This window comes from Mya arenaria, chromosome 12, assembly GCF_026914265.1.
Source record: "Mya arenaria isolate MELC-2E11 chromosome 12, ASM2691426v1".
Classification (NCBI taxonomy): Eukaryota; Metazoa; Mollusca; class Bivalvia; order Myida; family Myidae; genus Mya; species Mya arenaria.
In genome coordinates this window covers 60,537,483-60,562,523 of record NC_069133.1, presented here as the reverse complement: position 1 = coordinate 60,562,523, position 25,041 = coordinate 60,537,483, and the positions used below count along the sequence as shown (strand labels likewise).

The window sequence follows — 25,041 nt, the reverse complement described above, 5'->3', positions numbered from 1 at the left end:
TTTCGATCAACGAAATGTTTTCCATGATTATAAATAGTGGCAATCGCTCTATCCTAGAAGGTAAATTGTGTACGGGAACATCCAGCATAACTCCATACATGGCAAATAAAATTGCCAATAGTGGTCTGTCATACGAACACTTGCAGTTAGCGCATAACAGAAATCCCGAGTGCAGGATTAGTTTGCTATTATCAGAAAATCAAAATAACAAGGCGAGAGCGACAAATAACAAAGCAGTGATTAATAAAATCAAACAGCATTTTACTGCATTAATCATATAAATTGCGATCGTTTTAGCAATTTTAACATTGTATTTCAACTGAAATATAAAATGTTTATAAATATCTGTAATGTATATACATGCATATGTGTTTGTTGTGTGCAGGGGGGAGGGGGGCACCCCCGCCTGGATCCGCTTGTACATATTACAATGTAGTACAGATTTCTGTCAATTTTCTGGTTTTCAGTTTAATTGTGTTAGTGAGGTATGCCACAAGGTAGATTTACCATGTTGTTGCTTAATCTAAAGTTTTATCTCTGCAACTCTCTGATACAAATCTAAAACAAATATAACTAATAAAGTAGTAGAACTGTTTTTGTGTTGTTGTTTTTTGAAGCTGAATGGTTATCAACAAGGAATTAATCAGCATAGTCCCAATGACTTGAAACATTTTTGATGTGTATTAAGAAATATTATAAACGTCAATTGTCATTCTAAACGTTTCACTATAATACGTATTGATTGGGAAACAGGTATAGGGGTTATATAAAGTAATATTACGCAAAAACGAAGTCGGTGAGGCATACTTTTTTTGATACCAGGCGTTTTGTAATAAAATTTTAAATAAATTTATTTAAAAAAATCAAAAATTAAACGAGCAATTTTTACAAAAAATAAAGAAAGGCGCATTTTTTTTAGCGAAACGCCACGCCTTTTTTTCCCACGAAAATTGACGTTTTAGACACATTTAATGTAAAAAACGTAAAATAAGAGAACGAAAAAAATATGAGCGTGAACGTTTTCACAAGACGCACTTGATGTTGAAATTTCATAGCGGTAAACGAAGAATTGGTGAAAATATCGGTTATTGTAGCTGGAGCTCAAAAATATGATAGACGTCTCAAAATTGACGTCAGTGGCATGTTTTGAAGACTCGTAGTTTCAAAACTGTTTCGAATATTGAAAAAGTAAAAACAGTTCCTAACTGGGCATATGCTCTTCTATTCGTATACATATTTTCAAACAGTAACTCGAAAAAAAATTCATAGTCGCGTTCCACCTTAAATATACACATGATCATTGAAAAAAAATATAAACATTTATTCACAACACAAAGTGTGATTCATACTTTTTTCCAATCACAGTATTGACATGATTTGTTTTCCTTTTTACTTTTATTTACAAATTATACACAATTCTTTCTTTGGCTTGTTTAATGTTTTTGTGTGAATGGTAAAGCTCATAGTATGGCATGAAACACATAGGAATGTCAGTCAGGTTTATATTTAGCGTCCTCGTTCTGTCAACGACCATCGGCTCAACCGCGACTAATGCCTCCACCACGAGCACGCCCTCGTTGCCTCACAGGGACAGAATTTCATGATCCGCTGCGTCTGAGGAATCTGAAATGTTAATTTGCAATATTTTTTATACATGTTCTTTAGTATATGAATTATGCATTACTGATACACTTTAAAATAAAAAAGCAGGAATACCAGTGGTTCTCATTTCTGAGCCAAACTTTATTTTTCTATTACCGTACATGCAATGCGTATGAATTAAATAAACACTATTCTTTGATCTGTAGCAATATAAAACAAACATACAACAATCATTAAATGTATATTTTTGAAGGAAAAAATATTACAAAATACATCAAATTTGCTAAATTAGCAGCAAAACAACAATGAAGTTAAAAACACACACCTAATGTTTCTACCGGGACATGTGTAGCAGGTGCAGATGACTGATTGCAAACTGTCTTTTTACTGTAACTGTCATTCGAATCAAACTTTGGATCATCACTTTTACTGTCATTCACGACGCAATTCAACACTTCTTTACCAGTATAATTATGTACGTTTCCTTTTAGCGGGAGCCATATTGAAACAAAGACGATCGTCCAAATTTAATCAACCTTTAAATGGCTGTAGAATTGTCACGTATTTTCAAGAATCAGGACGTGAAATAATTATTAGAGCCTCGTTTTGAAATTTGTTTTAAGTAGCCGGTGTTTTGATTTATTTTACAATCGAAAAACGCGGTTTAGGTTAGAGAGCAGTAAATGTCGATTGCAGTCGCCTATAATGCTCTTACACGTCCGCTATCGACTGGAGTCGCCAACGGCGGCGAAATGTTTAAGGGAGAAGGATGCATTCCACTAAACAAATGCGTGCTCGTTTTATTTTAAATGGTGCGGGTTCAAGTGATACTTTTTTCTCTTTCTGAAGAAATAGGTGTGGGAAATCCGATGAACAAGTTATTAATTTGGTGAGAGCTAAGCATTATGTTATTGTTCTTTGGAGTAACTATAATTGTATGTATCTTTGTTGTGTATGTAAACGAAACTCAAACTTTCGGTGCAAAATAAAATCCACGCTTCTCACACTCGTCATTTGTATAATGTATATTTAAACTTCCGTGTACTGATCTTATACTCAGATAAATAGTAGTATATTTTAAACTTCAACTTCGCGGTCCGTACTTTATACTGAATATCTGCTATTTCGTCACGCACGGTAGTAGTTTTTTGTTTCGATTTGACGAAAAATGAATTAACTTCGGTTTTTTGTTTTGGTGAGTTTTTATGAAAACGACTGCCTCAGGCTTCGATAGACATTTCATCGGTGAGTTAATCTTTTACAGTATTTGTTTAAAATGTTTTAATACCGTTATTTGGGGTATTCCGGATCACGGCTAGTTCCGGATCAAGGCAATTAAAAAATATCGATAACAGCCTCAAGATTTGGTTACAAAACGTTTTAGTTCAACTTAGGAATAATTTGACTTTCATTTAATATAAAAATAATTATTCATAGTACTGGGTTTGATCAGATTATAGATGAGAATGTGATTACTGACCCAAAACACCCCAAACAATTGAACTTTATTATTTCGTAACATCAGTCCAGACCGAGCTATTCATTTTTCGATAAGTTTTTTCATAAAATAGTTACTAAATTAAAATAGTACAAAATGGCGTTTTGATTAATCTAACTATGACAGAAGTTCTAAATTTATGAAATTTTGGAATCCCATCTATTGATTAATCTAACTATGACAGAAGTTCTAAATTTATGAAATTTTGGAATCCCATCTATGGTCTATTTTTATTTACATCGGCTTTGTCTGCGTGTCTGCTGGGAAATTTGATATCAGTCAAACATATTCCGGAAGCTCTTTAAAGTAGGTTTAAAAGGACAATTTGACTAGATGGCGACAATCGTAACAACTCGGCCATCTCCGGCAAGCTTCGAGATAGACCTCGTAAATAGTAGTAAGGATATACGAAAGTGCGATGCGGCTGCCGGCGATTAACACCGTTTTCAATCCGCGTAAAGAAGGCCCATTGTAACAACAAGGAAATGGATTGTGTTAAATTAAATGTGCTTGTTTAAGAGAAAATATTTATTGTAACCTCAAAAAATGTTCGTTTTATGAATATTTAGATGTTTTCTTATAGTTGAAGCACTCTATTTCCTCTAGAAAAATCGTGAGCACACAGAAAATGTACTTGACAGTCATTGAAATGATCATACGGTTCATGGCATGCATGAATCATTACATCGGATTAAATGCATGCATGGACTAAATGTCAACTTTTTCTCAACAGTTATAGGAATACCCTATGAAATGTAAGTTTTAAGTCATACTTTGCCGTGTTATTTTTCACACCATGCCTTGCCATTAAAACAATCATTGATTGCATTGTGCAGACTTTTGTGGATTGTGGTAGGATGGGTGTGAGCTTGGCACCAAGTCAGCTTTACCAGCTGAAATCTATGCATGCCTTTACTTCAGCATTATTGGGTTTGGGCTGCAGATATTTTTTGTGTAAACAGTTATGTGGGGTTGAGGTGGGGGGGGGGGGGGTGACTATCCACGCAGTAAGCCCAATTGTTAGAGTGCCAATACAACGTTCATGTGGATATGCACCAGACAATTGTAACCACGGCCTCCCCAGGTCTGGGGAATAGTGGGGACTTTGACTTTCAGTACAGCCAACCCCGGCTAAAATCCCCACCCTTCGCGGACGATCCAATGGCAAAATCCCTGCCAAATGCCCCCACACCCCAGGGACTCTAGGTAAGGTCCATTCCCCTCTATATTTTAAGCGAAGATAAAACCACCGCATTCAACCAGCACTGCAGGGCCACCTGATAGGTAAAAACACGGCCCATTTCCCCTGGTTAACCCCAGTATTCCCCCGGACCTGGGGTGGGGGGGTTACAATTGACTGGTGCACTAAGTTGTCTTAAAATTGTATTTGTTCAAGGCAGATCATGCTTCACTTTACCTCCTAGGCTGTGGATAAAACCCACTCATTAGAAGTTTCCTTACACATTATATTTGTCTAAATCTATAATTATTAGTCTCAATATCTTTGAGTAAATTGTCATTTTTTATTAAAAACAACAACACCAAAAGAGTAACTGATAAGATACTCAACTGATTTTTTTTTTGTAAATATAAAAAGCCTTAAACAAATATTTAGCCAGGTTACTAAGCTTTTCAGCAATGTATACCAGACTTTTTTCAATAATACTTAATCTATTTTGAATAATTAGCCTTTAGATCACTCTTCACCAAATGACTCTTTTATGTCCAACTCCATAAAATGCAAACAAGAATAATTACAGTTTGGATCAACATGTCTCTTAATTTTATTTTTAATATTAGTCAAGTAATAACAGAGCCATGTGTATACATGCAATCCAATGTAAAACTAATGATAAATTAGGTTTTGCTCCCATTTTTACTTTCATTTCTGTGCCAAGCCCTTTTAAGTGCATTGAGTTTTTTGGGAGACTTCACAATATTTCTAGCGCTTAATCCCCATATATGACTTTACGTTGCCATACAAATTTAAGTCTTCATTACAAAATATACTGTATGTCTCCACTTTAACCATAAACACACAATGAGAGGACTATGCTATGCCAAAACCTCAACACATTTTCTTCAAACAAAAAAGGACAGTCATTCAGAATAACTTTTATTACATCATTTGAGAAAATAAACTCATACAATCAACGAAATAAACACGCATCATTCTGTAAAATCACAAGTCATGTTATGTGTTCGTTAAATTCAACTTAATAAAGAAAATAAATATTGGTTGCAGTAAGCAATGCGCATCACTTCTAATAAACATTCCAACAGACTGACAAATAAATCAACACAAATGGAAAAACTGTTTGCAAGTCAGCTAGTATCTTATTTTATGCCTTATCAGATTGCTATGCAAGCTGGAAGCTTACAAAATCACACTTAAGTCTGTTGCCTAAGAAGAAACAAGTATGGACATCCTTTTCCTGAGGTCAAAAGAAAGTATCTTGGAGGTCTTGAACTCACAACCTTGAATTTGGGGCTTATCCTCTAGACCACTTTCACCTTTTCACATTTTAAAGAGCCCAGTTTACAATATGGCATTTGCAAGGATGTGCCCTATTAACAGATTTTCTGAAGTCTTAAAAATTGAACTGAACAAAATAGTTCTCCTTTATATGGTCTGTCGATACCATCTGTTTCTGTTTTTGTAGTTATCTTCCCTCCATAATATAGGAAAACCACTTAAAGCGTATATAAATCCATTACCATTTTACCCTTTTAGATTTCTTTAATAATCACGGACCAACAGATGACTTTTATCTTCAACTTCACATCAGTATGTAAGTCATCAAATATTTGAGATGACAAGATGTTCCACTGAACGCTTTGTTTCCATCTTGCACTCATTTTTCCAAGGAAGGCGTTGCAGTTGTGTTAAGATGATTGCCATGCATTGCAGGTCAATCCTCATACAATGGCATTTTTGATTACATTCGGATTCCAGTGCCTGAAATAGAAAACAGAAAATACAACAACAATAGGAATTATATTTTCTGATCAATTATTTTAAAAGCCTGTACAACAACAGAAAAGTATTCACAAAACATTAAGTGCAACACCAATTTAAAGCTGCATCCTCACAGTTTTACTGTTCTGACACCTTTTTTTATTTTTGTCTTTAAACGAGCCAATTGGCAATTATTGCGCAAACGTATGGAAACCAGTGATATTTGACTGCTGACATAATATCAGATCACAGTCTTTTATATACAAGTTTGAAAATTTGGTAAAAATTCCTCCAACTAGTCATATAAGGTCACACATAATAGAACAGATTTCAATTGTTTGGAAAATATTTTTTTGCTATTGCTTTAAGCCATATAATTAATTATATGTGTAAATTTAATTTAATTACTCCTCCTTTGGGCTTTTGAAGAATGACCAAGAAGAACTGTCAATCTGTGAGAGAGCAGCTTTTAGCTCTGGACTACTGGTTAATTAAAAAATATGAAATGAAATTGTTATCATGTTTAAATTCATCTACAATGTTGATATTTTAATACTGTCAATCCTTGTTGGTTAATTGTACAAACATGCAGGTACTTTTGGGCTTAAACCAATAGGATACTTGACTGTTAAATTATTGTCCGAATTTCGAAAATAGCACAACCATTACCTCATCTGCCTTTTTTCATTAGAACAAGCCGGGAATAAGAGTCAGCTGCACCCCTGGTACCATACTCTTCTCTGAAAATGACAATAAGATTAAAATTTAAATGTCTGCATTTCATTGGCACAGTAAAAATGTCAGCATCTTTCAATGTTTCTGCATCACCACCACTGGTGGATATCAAAGAATTTAGTCTTGAAAGAAATGTGTGCTGGTTTATGCGTTCAAACTCATTTTGTTAAACCAATAGAATGAAGATCTAATTTATTTAGAGAACTATATTAGTGAACAGGGCCGAGGTATTCAATTGTGCCATTACATTAAGTTGTTCGCTACCAACACTCACGGACATATAAACCATACATCCTTGGTTAAAAGAATGTAAATTTTAATTATAAAAAATTAAAGTTAATGATATGAAATGTATGAGATAAATACACTGAGAAAGTCTAACCTATTATCGATCTAAGTAAAGTCAGATTCAGACTTATTTGTTATTAAAAAAAAAACAAATAGAGTATTTGTTTTCTTAATTTTTGCCACTGATCACTGGAGCTTCACAATTGTTATTTACTAAATTAGAATCTGTCAAATTAAAGAAGACTTTACCCCACCCACTAAGAATTAATGACATTTCCAATTAGTCTCTCATTAGGGCTCTTTTAAAACTATTTTAATATTTTATTAAAATACAATAAGTATAAAAATAACACTTACACACAAATAAGTGGTAAAAGTTCGCTCCTCATTCTGTCTTTGGACTAACATATCTCTTGGTTGTTTGAACATCTTCGTGGTCGGCCATGATGGACTATTTTCTTACGACCCGTATTATATCCGAGGCCATATCTTGATACTAGCCGAGAAGTTCCGATTGTAGATGGCGAGTGCTCGGTAAAACTGGAATTTCTGCTGATCCAACATCTGAATGTTTTAAAATAGTTTCGTTATACACAGCTTCTGCAAGCCACTGTGTCCCATTCGTTCAAAAACATTTTGTATTTTAAAAGGCATGAACAATCCTTTATGACACGATTAAAGAACATTGACTTTCAAATGATTGATTTTATTAATAGGATTGCCATTACCAAATAAACGATAAGTTGTGTTGTTTTTTTTTCCTTTTTAAAGCATATTGCCGTTAACTTTTTAAGATAAAATTATAATTTCTTGACATAATTTGCTATTTCAAAAATTGAGGAATTGATTTTTGATCAAAGGGAAGAAGCTACAATTGATTTTAAAAGTAATTCTGAAAGTTAATATTTTCTGTTGTTATTTCATTTAATGTGGTTGTCTTACATTTTGACATCATATATGACACCATTTTTAGCGTGCATTATGTTATCCATTCTTTCCCCGCCAGTAAAGTAACCATCTCGTAAATCAAACTTACCAATATTTTAATTTTTTTTAAAATAAATCATCCTTTGAAGTATCAGTACACATGTATTGTAAGGTGTTTCGTTTCTGATCTTTATTATTGTTGTTTGCTTCCAGAAATATAAAGGGAATCGGGATGTGGTCGCATCAAATTATCTTGATAGTATTGGTTATACAAATACGTGCAAACAACAACACACACAGTACATTTTACGATGCCATCACATACTGTTCCCAAAAGGGAGGGCTGGCGTATAACAGTATTGTAACAGCGTCTCTTCTTACGGATTACAAAGTTGACGACTGTATTCTCGCGTACAAGTTAGAACTTAACGATGGTGAAGCATTGTGGGTAAATCTACAGGCTGAAATAGGACATTATATCACAGAGCACGGCTGTGCCTCAGTTTTACCGAAAGATTTCATTTTGAATTTAGTAGGAAAACCGTCCTTGTTTCAATGTACGAAAGAGTGCTTGGCGCGTGGTTCCAAGAATTACATTGCTTTCTATAATGCCCAATGTTTTTGCATGGCTGACGACTATTCGGACATGGAATGTTCGGATTCAACACTTATTGTCGTTTACCGTAAAGTGCAGTTTGATGTAAAACATGGAACGCACAGATGTATTGTTGCAAAACAAAAAAACGGTGAATTCAATTATATGAGCAGGAAATGCTCTCACAAACATCGAGGAATTTGTGTTGATTACAGTTCCGAGTCAAAGCTCCAAATTGACTGTATGAAAAATTATAATACATATTCTGAGATCGGACGCAATTTTTGCGTTCCACCAACAATATTCACCAAAGATGAAATCAAGACAAAATGTACAAAGTACAAAGGTAAATTGACTCCGCACATATACCAAGGTATCAGTCATTATCTGGACGACGGATTGTACTTTCAGGACAGTTTCCTTACGTTTGATCCAAAAACTCCTGGAGAGTACTCCGAGCCGGAAAGTGTTTGCTTGTCAATCACAAAGCAAGGTTGCACGCTGATACTGGAAACAGACAAGTGTGACAAGAAGAATAGATTTCTCTGCGATAAGGACATACAAAACTATCCGACTGGAGCAGCAAACCGCATGGTTTCCAATACCTTGTACTATATATTGCTTTTTTATCTGCTTTTAAAACTGCAGTCTGAACAATGTACCTAGTGTCAGGTTGCAAAATAAACTTGTTGTAAGTAGATCAATACAATGATGACCAAAAGGCACTGACCGAAAGAAAATTGTCAAAACCTTCAATAAAACTAATTACTGATGTATCACATCGCTCACGACCGTTTTTGCGGGGTTGGGTGTGTTGGGTGGGGGTGTAATATGCAGTTTACTGGGTGTGTCTACCACCTAAATTCCAGGAAATTAAAGAAGAATCGGTATATGTATCTGTATTTTATCATGTGACTTTCAATTGCTAAATATACACACTATAATCTGGCAAAACCGTACGCGCTATCGTCATAGGGGGTAAATTGTATTTTTATGAAAAGCGTTTCAAATATATTTGATCGTATTTTGTTTAACTACCACCATTTTCAATGATCATTCCGCCTCGTGAATTATCAGGTTTGATACCTGATACATGTAGTGTAGCGTACTTTATTAGAATAGTATAAGGGATCACATAATAAACTGTTATTGATAAAATTTTACGTTCTACGAATGGCCCGGTTCCTATATCTATTATACGCCTATCAAATTCCTTTTCCATATCCAACAGTGAAAATACAGCACGCCGTATTAAAAATTCCGTATCATGATACTGTCGTTTTCTGATTCCGTATCATGCAAGAACCGTGTGTAATCTCGGAACTACTTCCGCATTGCTAAACATGTGATGAGCAGCTCGCCAATACAAAAAAGGCGAATTTGCGTCATCGATAGAAATAGCGATTGACTCACGAACTTCCCTCAGTTCTGCATGTACTGAATGTTGGACTCACCAGAAGAGACATTAGTTTGGAGGGAGGTTACCGACTGCTGTTGAGGATTTGTACCATCAATATCACTCAAAAGCACGCTGTTTACAAATGGCCAACCTATGTTGAATGGGGTACTCGGGTTACTAGTGTTGTCCGGTGGGGGGCATAAAGTGATGCGACATTGACATAACAGGGGGTCTTAGTTTGATTGTTAACAGTGGGGTGTTGTAATATGTTTTCGGATTTAATACGTCATGGGATGCTACGCAACAATGATGTCAGGTGATCGATGCGGCCATTCAACTGCTTTTGTTCAAACAACAAAGCTGTCTTAACTTTCCACCTCCATATTGGAAACAAGAAGGGTGGTGTGGGTTTTTTTACACATTGGATAGTGCCGGCATTGCAGACAGATTCTGGTTAGAGTGACTTTAAAATATCGCAGTCTCTTTTCGAAGCATTGTCTGCAAGCTTTCTCCAATGAGGTTGCCAAAATGCTCACGCAAACTACAATGATAGAATCTAACCGAGGGCCAGTATTTGTAATGGTCTGCAATTTTTCAAAAAGTTAACTAGCACTTTAGACTATCAATGTTTACAAATAAATGCTCCTAAGTAGATATATAATTTGATTGAACTTTCATCTGTTGTCTTCCATCCGGCTACATTTCAAAAGCCTTAAAAGTAAATGAATGTAAAAAAGTGGGCTAGCTAATGGCAGTCCATGGAGGCTTCGACGCAGAATCAATTTATCAACTGTAAAGAACGGAAGGGAACTATTTAGTGTCGATATTGAAAATCATTTCTTCAAACGCGGTAAGAAAAATATATTTGCTAACAAAAATTCAACACAAAGGTACTGGAACGGGCTAATTAAACACCGCTGCCACCAATTAAGTTTTTCATTATTTCCATATCACTGTCAAATCATTTTTGCTTTCGGCTCAAACATTGACATTAAAAACAATTATAATTTTACAAAATCATAATTTTCACTTGAGTTATTCCACATGTAGTAATAATGGCAACACGAATTAACTAACGCAACTATTTACCTTTAATCTATATTGTATTGTTAAATCATAAGTTCTTGTACATACATGTATATATATATTTACTTATAGACATTGAAATTATATTTCCATGGTATTATAAATCTCATGTAATGATTATTCCATGTATATATGTACATACCCGATCTCACTTATAAATATGTCTATGTATATGTATGTAATGCCATGTTCATGTATTGTTAAATCATAAGTACATGTATAATATATTTACTTATAGACATTGAAATTATATTTCCATTGTATTATAAATCACATGTAATTATTATTCCATGTATATATGTACATACTCGTTCTCACTTATAAATATGTCTATGTTTATGTATGTAATGCCATGTTCAATCTCTTCATCAAAGTAGGAAATACAGAATTATGTATCTTATACTAATCTGGAACAAACCAAACTTATCATTAAATAGAAGGAATAAACTATGGGTGTCTTTTCAAGCTTCGTTCTTAGTACGTCTGTTCTTCACAACAATTTGTCTCCAACTCCCCGAGATGACTAGTGCCGTCAGCATTTTATATATATATATCAGAATTGACTGTTAGACCTGTGTTTGCAAAAATATGTCCGTATGTTATGCTGGCTTCCGAATTTCCCAGTTTTCAAAACAAAATCAGTTATGTTAACAGTTTTATACAACCTTTGTTTCATAAAAAGACATGTACGCGGTTTGCAAGAAACATTACATTTCAATCTCATTTTGAAAGTGTAAAGCCAGTTTCACAACAAGTATACTGATGCAAGTTTGTCGGTGGTATCTAGATGTATATAACCGTAGCCAGAGTGACATATATAATTACCCCCTCAAAACACCACCAACAACCAACACGCCCCGCTTACGTCGACCGATGGGTGTTGTTTAAACCTTACGCAGCCCCTCTGATATTTTTGGGATCGTTCTTAGATTAAGTATTAAATGATGAAAAGTTATACTACAATATTGTTATTTTAATTTTTCAATGGCATTCAGTGTTTATAATTGTCGCAAAAGTTAAAAATCGTATAAACCGTTAACATTCAAATAAACTGTGTTAAGTTCAAAGTAAATATTTTAGTGACAATTTTATTCAAAATCAATACATTCACATGTATAATAAACACACATTTTGACTGATAAACCTTTAAATAGTTAGTAATTAATGATTGTTAGGAAAATATTAGTAACTGATAACAAGTTTGTAACCGTGTATTTAATAACAGAAAGCGCAAAAATATTAAAAGATTGGTGAATGCTAAAATATTAACTGTGGTCTACTATAGTCTCATAAGGTAGAAATATCGTGTTTAATGCTCATTTCTCTCAAATTAAACTCGGTATCCTTTATAAGAACCATTGTTTTCTATATTTGTTCATCATTTTTGGAGTTTGAAAACAATATAATTAATTGTGGTCAATCTTATCTGGGAGTAAGAGTGCATCTTTAAGACACCTATGAAACGATCATATATGTAATAATTCATATTCCTACCAATGCTTTTTGCTTGATGATGTGGTGTTTATGCATGGCAACCCTGTAACTATTTTGTACAAATGATTAAATACACCTGCCTTATCCGAGCTACCAAACTGGGTAAAACATGTATGTCGCGTAAAGTGAGCCGGAACAACAATGTGATCATTGCTACGGCGCTTTGAGGGAATATCTTTTAAATAAAATCCTCTAGTTTTTCTTATATTATGTTGGCTTACTCATAGATATTTTGGAACACCTTTTTAAACATCAACAATATAACACGTTTTTTTCAATTTTCATAAACTTATCTAAATAAAGTACGATAGGTTTTCATTTCCTTACGAATTTGGTAATTATAAAGCACTGCGCGAAAATAAATGCACTATTTCTCAACTGGTGCAGTTTGAGCAATAATTGTTTGTTTGTAATATAAAACTCCGTCGCAAAATACACTTGAATGACCGAAGTGTAAGTAGCATGAACAACAATTGCTATATTCGCAAAATATTCGTAAAATCGACTGTAAGTATATACTGATTGAAATCGAAAGTCACAATCCTGATATCATGTTAATACTCATTGAACACAAATTTAAGACAGGTATGTTTTTCAAGGGAACCCAGTTAGAAATAAATATAACTAAAGTGTCAAATCTAAATATATATGTTCTAGTTAAAGGTGTAAAAAATATGTTTGTTTCTTGTTTCCCGACATACCCATTTTTGCCGCGACACTTAAGGTTTTTATTGCCTTGAGTAATATTCTTTACCGTTTGTTTGATTTGTTTTTAAAGTTAAAGAATGAAATGTTTGTAAAATAAAAAATAAAAGAAATGAAAAATATGTTCCGACCTTCTTTTCTTTTTTGTAGCAGCATGAAACCGGAAACAAACATATTGTTTAATGTTCACGCCTCGCATTATCAAGCAGGCCATTCATTGAAATACAGTTTAAAACCGGAAACAAACATATTGTTTAATGTTCACGCCTCGCATTATCAAGCAGGCCATTCATTGAAATACAGTAGTCTTGATTGGTAAGAAAACTGGTAAGGAAATGAAATCAGAGCTTATTTTGTGTGTTGTCGGGATTTTTATGAGTAAGATGGTCTCAAGCTTGGATAGACATTTTACCGGTATGTGTCTTTAGACAGTTTATGTTTAAATATTTGATATGACTTGTGGTCACGGCTATATTTGATAAACTTTATAGTTTAAATCAATCTAATATAAAGAAGCGCACCAATTAATGTTGTTGTTTTTTATAAATCAAATACAAAGACTGTTTATCTATATGAATATCATATGATTTGGACATTCATTAGGAAGATATTTATTGAATTTAAAACATCAACAGGAAACTAAATGGCCTAAATTTATTTTATTTCGGAAATCCAGTTTCAGTCCAAAAATAGGACAATAACATTTTCGTAAGGATCTGGCAATCATGTATCAAAGAGTCACTCCTATTGTATAAAGAAATGCGATTAGTGCTAGTAAATAAGGTGTAAGTTTTGAAGCACATGTAGTTTTCTTTGTGCCGAGTTGATATTTCAACAGATAACCATAAATCATATAGTATGAATATGTATTTTAAGACAAACCGAAAGTAGGAATTCTAGATTCAATACTCTCTAGTGTAATTTCAAACTTATTAAATGTACGACCTTAATTGCACTGCTCTTTAATAAGATACATAAATGTGATGGCCCTATGTACAGAGCTTATTAATAACAAAAGATGAATTTTTGGTTTGAGCTACACTAATTGGTATCAAACATATTGATAAATGTGTTTTAAAGCTTATGGATAGATTTTTATTTGGTTGATGTATTAAACATATGTATGCTATTGTAATAAATGTACTGTTCTTATAAGCAAATGTTATTGTTTCACTTCATGTCTATATACTATTGTATTGTTTATTATATTTAGTTACCGCTCACATTTTCTTCATATATGTCTTATTATCCTTTTCCACAATAACATCAAAACTGAAAAATTTCTAAACACAACATATTGGCTTACGCTTCGGGTTCGAGTTTAATGCACGCATTTGTCCCTACGTTAATTTAAATGTCCGTGTTGTCATAGTGTACTTGACATCTGCAGAAATACGCTAAGGGACAGGCTGCGTACATGAACATTTAAATAATCAACATCTATATATCAAAATAGCTTTAACATACAGTTTCATATGTTATTTGCGATTATTTTTTAGGTTCAACTCGACCGGTGACTGCGTGCTTGTTGACACACGAGCCTGCTCTGAACAACGTAGAGAACAAAGAAGCGCTGATCAGGCTGGTCAATACATTTCCAGATGGAAGCAGAATTATCATTCAACAAGTTGGGGCAAACAGTCAAACTCAAAATATTTCATTTAAAAAAGAGAAAGACCACAGATTTTTCGAAGACAAAATTCTTGACCTACAGTCCAAAAGCCCAAGTGGAAGTGCAATGTCAGTGACGCGATTGTACCATGCTCTGAACGAATGTTTTCCGATCAACGAACCAAACCTGTTGGCACAAATAGCAATGATTGTCGCGACGCCTGACGCATACCTAGTTGGCAGTTCAGTGGACATCGTCGCCAGAAACATAAAGACCTATGTTGCCAACACCGAAACCGACCGACCATTGTCATACAGTTTGACTTCCCTGGCGACAGATAATACACATGTGATAAGCATTCAACAACTGGACACATTCAAGGACCTGCTAAAATTTGGTATGTTGTATGCGAAGTTATAATGGTTAGATTGGTCACAAGTAGAAAAATGTTAAGGTTCTGAAAAGAACATTAAAATTGTCAAATTGAGCAACGTACGATACCAACTACGTCTACCATTTATAACTCTCAAACATGCGTATAACTTAGCCAAAATTGCGGCATTGCGCTATACATACACCTTACATTAGGGACATATAAGGCGTTTAGATATATCATAGTGGACCTTATGCTTTAAGCAATATTTACAAGAACGCAGAAAGTTTTTAGTCGCAATGCTTTAAAGTACCTGTAGTTTTAGATGAATTTATATCGTGAAGACATCATAAGAAGACTGGTGTATTTTTCCAGATTCGAACCTAATTTGCCGAACTGACAGATACTACTCAGGGTTCATCCTCGGATGCCAAGCATGTTCAACCGTGTGCCAAATTATGACGAAACCCGTTTTCAACAGTTGGTGTAACGATGCGAAAAATACTGATCAGTGTCACTGTGAGTATATTGGTCGATATAAACTAGTTTGTTTTAGACCTTAACTTTTTTCTGGCCCATCGTACGACTGTTTTTAGTAAATTATGGTTAAAAATCATCTATTTAATTGATAATAAAAAAGGGTATATTACTTTATTATCAAATAAACAATGCTACAATTCACAAAGGAATGAAATCAGGATTATCGAAAGTGCACTTTTTTAAGATTACATACAAGAAAAGCAAAGACCTTCAGTGGACGATGACAAGCATAACAAAAAAACGAAAGATACTGACATGTGGCTTGGAATCGGGATAGGCATTGGGGCTGCTGCCTTGCTTTTTGGAATTTTGATGATAGTGATCTACAATACTTTGAACAAAAACGTAAGCAAAAGTATACAGTATATATAGGTTTTTACTAAGTGGAATCGTGAATGAAACTAACCTGTTGGTTACAGTGTTTTATTTTCGAATAATTTTAAATGCATTGAATACACGGTGATTATTGTGCGTACGTTTTAATTAATTCACTTCAAATTCAAAGGTTCCAGTTGACAATAGTCCTATTGAAGAGGTGGGAGAAGGGGATGCAACAAATGAACCCGTTATAAGCAATCACCACCCCTATGAAACAACAGACGAACAAACACCAATGCTAGAATCGTCTTCAGATCTTGGTTCGTCATTTATTCGTTTGTTAATTTCATTTAAATGTTTAAACGGATTTGTTTTTACGTAACTTCATTTGATTTTCGTGGATATTAAAAGAGGCATACTTCAAGAAAAGGTTTACTTTGTACTCCGAGACAATTTAAAGAGTTCTATAATGAGCACAGTACTATATATTAAATAACCGTAAATTGTTTATAATTGACATACTTTTAAAAAATATTAATGGATTTGTTTTACAGATGGCGACTCTTTATCGGAGATGGAAAATGGCAGCGACGATGAAAGTAATCTAGAAAATAATGTAATTGACATTGCTAGTGAAAACAACGACAACAATTCCCAAGTAAATGGCCGCCAAACACAACCGAGGAGAACTTCTGTCGTTACGTCCGATGCTGATGACGAAAGCCTACAACAACCAAACTTACATGAAGGGGATACGAACATCGGTATGTCACTAATGAGCCACTTACACAATTTACATGTACTCTTCTTTTATACTCGACACACGGGCTATTCATAACATAGAACTTTGTTGAGTTAAAGACGAAGTATAGCATGGGTTCCGTCTTTCCTTTGAACAACATTTTTTAACCAACGATAAAAAATAAGACACATTTTGCCTGAGCTTCTTCCAGTAGGAGAGTAGATCTCTGACTATTTGTTCTCAGCTTCTTCTTAAAGTTCATCTTTGACTAATTTTGCCTGAGCATTTTTCAGCAGGAGAGTAATAAATTTAGCCTGAGATATAAACAATAGGAAATAAGATCTCTGACTAATTTTGCCCGAGCTTCTTCCAGTAGAGGGTGGATCTATGACTAATTTTGCCGGAGCTTTTTTCAGTAAAGAGTAGATCTGTGACTAATTTTGCCTGAGATAGTATCAATAGGAAAGTATATCGCTGACATATTTTAGCTGAACTTCTTCTTCTAGGAGAGTAGATTTCTGCCTTGTTTTACCTGAGCTACTTTCAGTGGAAGAGCATATCTCAGATTGATTTTGCCTGAGAGTCTTCCAGTAGAGAGTAGATCTCTGACTAGTTTTACCTGAAGCAATACCAGTAGATATTAGATCTCCAACATATTTTGACAGTACAGGCTTGATCTCTGACTACATTTGCCTGAGCTTTTTTTTTCCTTTAGAGAGTAAATATCTGACAAATGTTGCCTGTGCGTTTTCCAGAAGAGAGTAGATCTCTGATTTGTTTTGCCTGACCTTCTTCCAGAAGCAAATAGATTTCTGACTAGTGTTGCCTGAGCTTCTTCAAGTAGAAAGTAGATTTCTGAATATTTTTACCACAGCTTCATCTAGAAGAGATTTCTTCTCTGAATATTGTTGCCTGAGCTTCTTCCAGATGGGGGAGTAAATCTCTGATTTGTTTTACCACAGCTTCACCTAGAAGAGATTTCTTCCTTTAATAGTGTTGCCTGAGCTTCTTCCAGAAAAGAGTACATCTCTCACTTGTGTTGAGATTCTTCCAGAAGATAGTAAATCTCTGACTTACGTTGCCTGAGCTTCTTCCAGAAGAGAGAGGATCTCTGATAAATGTTAACTACTAAGCTTGTTCGAGAAGAGAGTATGTCTCAGAATAATTTTGCCTGAGCTTTTCCAGAAGAGAGTAGATCTCTAACTAATGTTGCCTGAACTTCTTCCAGAAGATAGTAAATCTCTGACTACTTTGTCCTAAATTTCTTCGAGAAGAGAGTACGTCTTTGACTAATTTTGTCTGAGCTTATTCCAGTAGAGAGTAGATCTCAGAATATATTTACCACAGCTTCTTTCATTAGGAGAGTATATCTCTGACTAATATTGTCTGAGCTTCTTCTAGTAGAGAGTAGATTTCTGACTAATATTGCCTGAACCTCTTCCAGTAGAGAGTAGATCTCTGACTTATTTTATCTGATTTTCTTCCAGTAGAGAATAGATCTCAGAATATTTTTACCACAGCTTCTTTCATTAGGAGAGTAGATCTCTGACTAATTTTGTCTGAGCTTCTTCTAGTAGAGAGTAGATTTCTGACTAATATTGCCTGAACTTCTTCCAGTAGAGAGTAGATCTCTGACTTATTTTATCTGATTTTCTTCCAGTAGAGAATAGATCTCAGAATATTTTTACCACAGCTTCTTTCATTAGGAGAGTAGATCTCTGACTAATTTTGTCTGAGCTTCTTCTAGTAGAGAGTAGATTTCTGACTAATATTGCCTGAACTTCTTCCAGTAGAGAGTAGATCTCTGACTTATTTTATCTGATTTTCTTCCAGTAGAGAATAGATCTCAGAATATTTTTACCACAGCTTCTTTCATTAGGAGAGTAGATCTCTGACTAATTTTGTCTGAGCTTCTTCTAGTAGAGAGTAGATTTCTGACTAATATTGCCTGAACTTCTTCCAGTAGAGAGTAGATCTCTGACTTATTTTATCTGATTTTCTTCCAGTAGAGAATAGATCTCTGAATAGTTTTACCACATCTTCTTTCATTAGGAGTGTAGATCTCTGACTAATTTTATCTGAGCTTCTTCCAGTATAGAGTAGATCTCTGACTACTATTGCCTGAACTTCTTCCAGTAGAAAGTAGATCTCTGAATATTTTACCACAGCTTCTTCCAGTTGGAGAGTAGATCGCATACTTATTTAGCCTGAGATAGTACCAGTAGGATATTAGACCTCTGACTTATTTTGCCAAAGATTCTTCCAGTAGGAGAGTAGATCTCGCACACATTTTGCCAGAGCGTTTACATATAGGAGATGATCTGCCACATTATTCTTGAGGATCGTTATTGCAAAAGCGGCATTAGTTTGTCTGAGTGGTTGATAAAATGCTTTCACTTTTAGGACGAGCTATCCATGAGCAGAATAGCACCAATGAAAACCGGGCAGTTGGGACAGAGGACAACTCAAAACTGATGGTTCCGATTTCTGATGTACTTGCAAGTAAGTGTATATTTATGATAATATATTATAGAAAAAGGTTTTCCTTCGGATCTAAAACATACTTCAAACGTATTGAATATTCAGAAATATTTAGACAAAAGCACTGAATAAGACATGATTATAATAACAAACATTTTTGTAATACGTTGTTTCTATTTAAGAATATAAAGATATATATCAATAGGTTACCAAATTGACCAAAAAGAGTATAATATTGTACATATTGTTTTAAGTCAGATTGCCTATTGCATCTATATGACCTACTTTATTTGCGAAAGGAGATCCAAACCGATAATTATTATGTACCCTTTATATAATGATTTGAAAGTTCTTCAAACTCACTTGAACAATAAAAGCATTTCTGAATATAAAATATATATTTATATATATTGTATGTAATGTTTGTTTTATAAAATAAATAAAATAAACGGGTAAAAAAACGTTGTTTCTATTTCAGCTGGAAACTTATTTCAGCTACCAGAACCAAACAAAATACATCCTGATACGACCCCGCATACTTCTCAGCCATCTTCATCCAGACCGACGGTTTTGAACGCTGGCTTTTAGCTAAACTCAGGGACCTATCTGCTCGTTATAACAACACGCATTGAAATTAAGAACAAATAATCAAACAATACATAAAACATAAAAGACTAATATGAAATGGAAAACACGATTATTTAAAAACATATGAGTTTCAATTTTGAATACATGTTGAAGACAAATTAAAACATGCACAAAAATAAAAGAACATGCACTTATTGTTTAAATGAAGAAATAGCAAATCAATTATATTATTATTCAGTATAAGCATCTTTTATACTATAATAATTGCATTTTTGTAAATTGCAAGTTTCTTTAAAGTCAAAAAAGCAGATAGGTCCCCGGGTTACACAACCCACATGACAATTGTGTCACTGACATCAACATTTTCAACTTGTTCAACAAGACAAATTTATGTACATCTGCGGGAGCAATACTCGTACATTCTGGGTCCATATTCACTAACCTCTCGGGTCTTTGTTTGGAACTCCGGCTAAAAAGCTGGTTTTAAAAAATGCTTCAAAGAATCTTTGACATGATTATAGTTTACAAACGTGTGTATAGTTTTGTAAAACATACAGGTTTAACATAAGGAGCAAATTTTGCAAAGACTGTTCTTCAAATAACTCAAGACGTTAGATAATATAAACCTTGGATTGGTATTCTGGTCAATGCTAATAGAAACAAAAGTGTAACAAAAGAGCCCTCTTTTTAACCTGGGTGAAATTTGTATAAAACACTCAGTTTCTAAAGGAACATTCAACGAGATCAAACGAATATGAATATACCAATGAATCACATTCCTATTATCAATATACAGTATGGAGATTTGGCTGTAATAAAAGTAAATTGGTTTAGTATATATCAGCAAAATATAATAGGATGGGTCAGGAAAGGATAGGGTTTTAGGATGATATCGTAAGATGTTTTCTGATGCCTTATTGGATTGCTAATATAAATGGCTAAACTAGTTATGCGATTTTATGCGCGTCTAAGATGCCGTGTTTAATCATACCGTGTAACCATTCCAGTTTTACCGCGTTCCATGTATTCGTGGGCGCACAGAAGTAATTATTTGGCATAGTTAATACTTTTGAATTCATTTATAGATGTTATATTTAACAGCAGAAGCATTTTTGTTATCATTCGTAATGCAATAAGATTATCATCAGAATGTCGTTTTTACTACCTACTTTCTTAAAAATATTTATTACTTTTCCTTAAATGTAGGACCGAAGGGTAAGTGATGGATATTGTACTTGATTAGCCTTCGTATCGGTAGGAGCTGCGACAAGGCTTATAAAAGGCTTATAGTAAATATTAAGTTAACGGAAAATATGACATCTTAATGTTTTGTGACTGCTAAGAAAATGGTGGCGCCCATAGGTTGATGAGTTAAAAAGGGCAAAGATACGTCTAACTTTAAGACCGTTTCTTAATTTATAAAAAAAGTTGGCATGAGGCCCAATTTGTATTGTCATGGTTATTATAGTTTCATAGTTTATTCCAATGCATAAAGGTCATAGGCCCATGAACATACATCAATAAAATTCATAATATATAATATATATATATATATTAGGGATGGCAACGAGTAGTAAAATTGGTACTCGAGTACTCAGGCAATCATCCGATCGAGTACTCGGGTAGTCGATTACTCGGATACTTAAATTGGTTTTCGGGAAAGACAAGTTCGTGTATACATGTATCGGTCATGTACATTGTGCGTTGGTGGTTATATTTATATACAATTCTGTCAATCGATCGTTGGTCCCTAAATATATAAAAACATGCATACTTTGTTATTCTAACAAGGTACTAACGAAACACTAATGGTACATAGACTGTGCCTATACGTGTAGTATATAATATAACCATAGTGAGGAGACTGGTTACAGATATCATTGTAATGTATAATACAGCATCATCATAATTAGAACATGAAATTTCTAAGTTCAAATGCATTGTGGATAAAGTTGCTTATTTCCTTTGAATAGTTATATTTGTATTTGTAAAAAGTTCAACAAAAGGGAGTATATTTGGTCTATTCTAATAGTATTTATGTACATGTGTTGTCTTCTTCAATCACTATATAAAGTACATTCAAACAAGAAATGAAATTCATTTTCTACTTAATGGCAAACTTGACATTTTCTTTCATTAATTGGAGTAGGTTTGTGCCATCTACCGACCTCAATTTCTTATCTGTGAGACGAAATTCTAAGTCTCGTCAATGCTTTCCTAAATTTAACTATATAGACATCACACAAATATGGTTGTTACTTAAATCCTGCGAACAATACATATGTTTTGGCTCTAGATGAATTATTAAGTTCTGCAAACTATTTTGTATATAAATCTTTCAGTCTCTGTTTCAGTTCACATATCAATAATCAATATATTAACATCACCAACACTTTGAAATAACCATACATCATATTATTCTAGTGATTGTTATATATCTCTAATAGTTTTTAATATTTTGGACCATGACTTACAATTTTGTTTAAAAATTACCTTGTTTTATTTATATTTACACTAAGTTTTCATCTATTACAGTAATTTTCTAACAACAACAGCTTTCACTGTATTGTATATATTTCTTTGCCTGTTTAATGGTTGCATGTTTTAGCTTGTGTCTAGCTTTTAAATGATTGTTATTTTAATTAAGTTATGTGCTTATTTGTTTACTATTTATGTGGACCACTGATTATATATATTAATATTTCGTTGGTGTCGATCGCTACAATAAATAATTGAGTAAACTGTAAAGTTGTCATAATATAACATCTGTTCACTGGATCGTATTAATGTTAAACAATATAGGTTTGGCTGTACCTGACGCATGTTTGTATTTTACACTATATGTTCATATTCTTCGCTTGTTTATAAATTTTCAAAAAAAGTTAAATAAAGTCTAGTGTTCATTATAAAGTACCTTGTGTTTCGTTTGGACAAGGTGCCATTACTGATATGAACAAGCGCATGGCAAAATAATATTAATATTTTTATATCATGGTTGTAGATAAAATAATAGTCAGCACTTTTAAAACAAAAGTCTGGTAAATGTGTTAAAGTTAATGGATAGATTATCATATGAATTAAATAAAATACTGCATCCAATAAAATTTCGAAAAGTTGATTGTACTGAAAGTATTGTACATATGTATGTTATTGTACATTTCTTGTTTTTATAAGCAGGTATGCTTTGTATCATTTCTTGTCTAAATATTTATACTATTGCAGTTCTTTCCTTGTATTCAGATCATTCTCTTTATTGTTTATTATATTTTGTTACCACTCTCATTTTCTTCATATGTATTTTTTATTGTTTCACAATACCATCAAGACTGAAAAATAGCAGAACACAGCATACGGTAATTCCTTTCTTTTGAAATACAGGTATGCCTTTTAATTGACAATATATATATATATATATATATATATATATATATATATATATATATATATATATATATATATATATATATATATAACCTCAGTATCAATAACCTGTTTTATGTGCATCCCGTTTTTAAAGTCCCAGAATATTTTATTATACGATAAATAATGTGTAACATAATTGAAAGTGAGTACTCTTCTCTCATCTTGTATCCTTATACTGATAATTTGTAAATAAAACATGTATACATGGAAGACGTTTGCTCTTGTCATTATTTGCCATGTTCAACCCTATTTTTGTGGTTACGACCCCCACGTGTGCTTCTTTCTCGTGACTTATCAAAAAGGTCACCACCCTGGTTTGTGCCACATAAACGGATTTGAGAGTGAGCGTATAACCTTTGAACTGTCTGCCCAGTTGATCTTAACATAGATTAGTATAAACCAACTTAACCGTTTGTTATAATGGCATATGGTATCAATCATCACGAAACTGCTGTTTGTTATACATGGTGCTTACGCTCGGTAAAAAGATGTAAACATAATATATAACGTTGTAATGACTGATTATGTTTAAAAGTAAGCAGTCATCGAACTATCAAATACAATCTAATTTATTCTTCAAATTTGAGACAGCATTAACGATGTAAGAACGAGCACACTTTCACATTACATTTTGGTTTAAACAATGTTTATACAAAGTTTGAGCAATGGATTCGTTTCGGCAATAATATGTGAACAAATAGACCAGTGATATATGCGCAAAACAAAATAATCACGACATATTTGAGAGGGAAACTTTGAAGCTTTCTGTCTTTTACCACCGAAAGGTACGTGGATGCGGAGCATTTCGGTACACAGAGTAGCCTCTTCTAAGCTTTTCTTGTTTAGAGAAGGGAAAACAGCTTCTGCTTGCCGAAAATGAACGACATTTCCACTCATTTGAACCAAGAACATAGCTCACTAAAGTTTTCGTGAAACATATTAACGTTTGTCCCTATGATATCCAAGTGTTTAGATATGGACAGACTTACACGAAACACTATTCAGACAACGTACACATATTCCATATCAATACAAACTCATTTTCATGTAAAACTCAAAGACGCCAAAATTGTTGGGGGTTTTAAACATGACTTGAAAGCAAGCAGATGAAGTTCACAAGCATACCAAGTTTGAGATACCTGGATACAAACTTGTTCAGTTATTTAACAAAATCGATTTTCAATCTCTAGGTCACCTCGCCCTTGACCTTTGACAAACTGACGTCAAAATTTAGGGTACTGGCCATGTTTTAGGGACCTCTACCAAGTTCGATAGGAAACTGCGAATTTCAGCTAACGGTCACAACGACTTTGACTTTTGACCAACTAACCTCTCAAGCAATAGGGTTCATCTGCTTGTCATGACCAATCTGCCTACAAAGTTGGAGGTCCCTAAGCCATAGCATTCTTCATCATAATTGACTGGAAACCGATTTTTTAGCTTAAGGTATCAAACAACATGACCTTTGATCCACTGACGTAAAAACTAGTATGGTTAATCTACTAGTAATGACCAACACTACTTATACGTTTGAGGTTCCTGATCCAGAGCGGTTTTTTTTAAGATATTGAATGTTTATTAATTTTCAGCTTAACGTCACCCCGAACTTGATCTTTAACCCATCGACCTCAAATCGACAGAGTTATTAGCATAGTCTTGACCAAACCGATTTTCAG

General features: G+C 33.8%; 1 protein-coding gene and 1 long non-coding RNA gene across 5 annotated transcripts; one reads left to right on the top strand and one right to left on the bottom strand.

Annotated features, from left to right (window-relative positions):
• Nucleotides 1-240: 240 nt before the first annotated feature.
• Nucleotides 241-2,207, bottom strand: LOC128210267 (uncharacterized). Its single transcript, XR_008257131.1, has 2 exons — nt 1,928-2,207; nt 241-1,623 (listed from the first exon to the last, which is right to left on the bottom strand). It is a non-coding gene; the product is annotated as an uncharacterized LOC128210267 (long non-coding RNA).
• A 161-nt stretch (nt 2,208-2,368) lies between these two features.
• On the top strand, nt 2,369-23,333 carry LOC128211554 (uncharacterized). 4 transcript variants are annotated; one of them, XM_052916467.1, is made up of 9 exons: nt 2,694-2,847; nt 8,223-13,702; nt 14,788-15,297; nt 15,649-15,792; nt 15,998-16,158; nt 16,319-16,451; nt 16,686-16,895; nt 19,277-19,375; nt 19,833-23,333. In XM_052916467.1, exons 2-9 carry the CDS (start codon nt 13,624-13,626, stop codon nt 19,940-19,942), a joined length of 1,446 nt encoding a protein of 481 aa, XP_052772427.1. In that variant the 5' UTR covers nt 2,694-2,847; nt 8,223-13,623; the 3' UTR covers nt 19,943-23,333. The 4 variants fall into 4 exon arrangements, with proteins under 4 accessions (XP_052772431.1, XP_052772428.1, XP_052772427.1 ...); XM_052916471.1 differs by lacking the exons at nt 2,694-2,847; nt 8,223-13,702 and adding an exon at nt 2,369-2,491; XM_052916468.1 differs by lacking the exon at nt 8,223-13,702 and having other exon boundaries at nt 2,664-2,847.
• Nucleotides 23,334-25,041: the final 1,708 nt, after the last annotated feature.

Coding starts and splice junctions, on each gene's coding strand:
- LOC128211554 (XM_052916467.1), top strand. CDS start 13,624: ATGAAATCAGAGCTTATTTTGTGTGTTGTCGGGATTTTTATGAGTAAG. Junction 16,159..16,318: donor ACAATACTTTGAACAAAAAC/GTAAGCAAAAGT, acceptor TCAAATTCAAAG/GTTCCAGTTGACAATAGTCC. Junction 19,376..19,832: donor GATTTCTGATGTACTTGCAA/GTAAGTGTATAT, acceptor TTTCTATTTCAG/CTGGAAACTTATTTCAGCTA.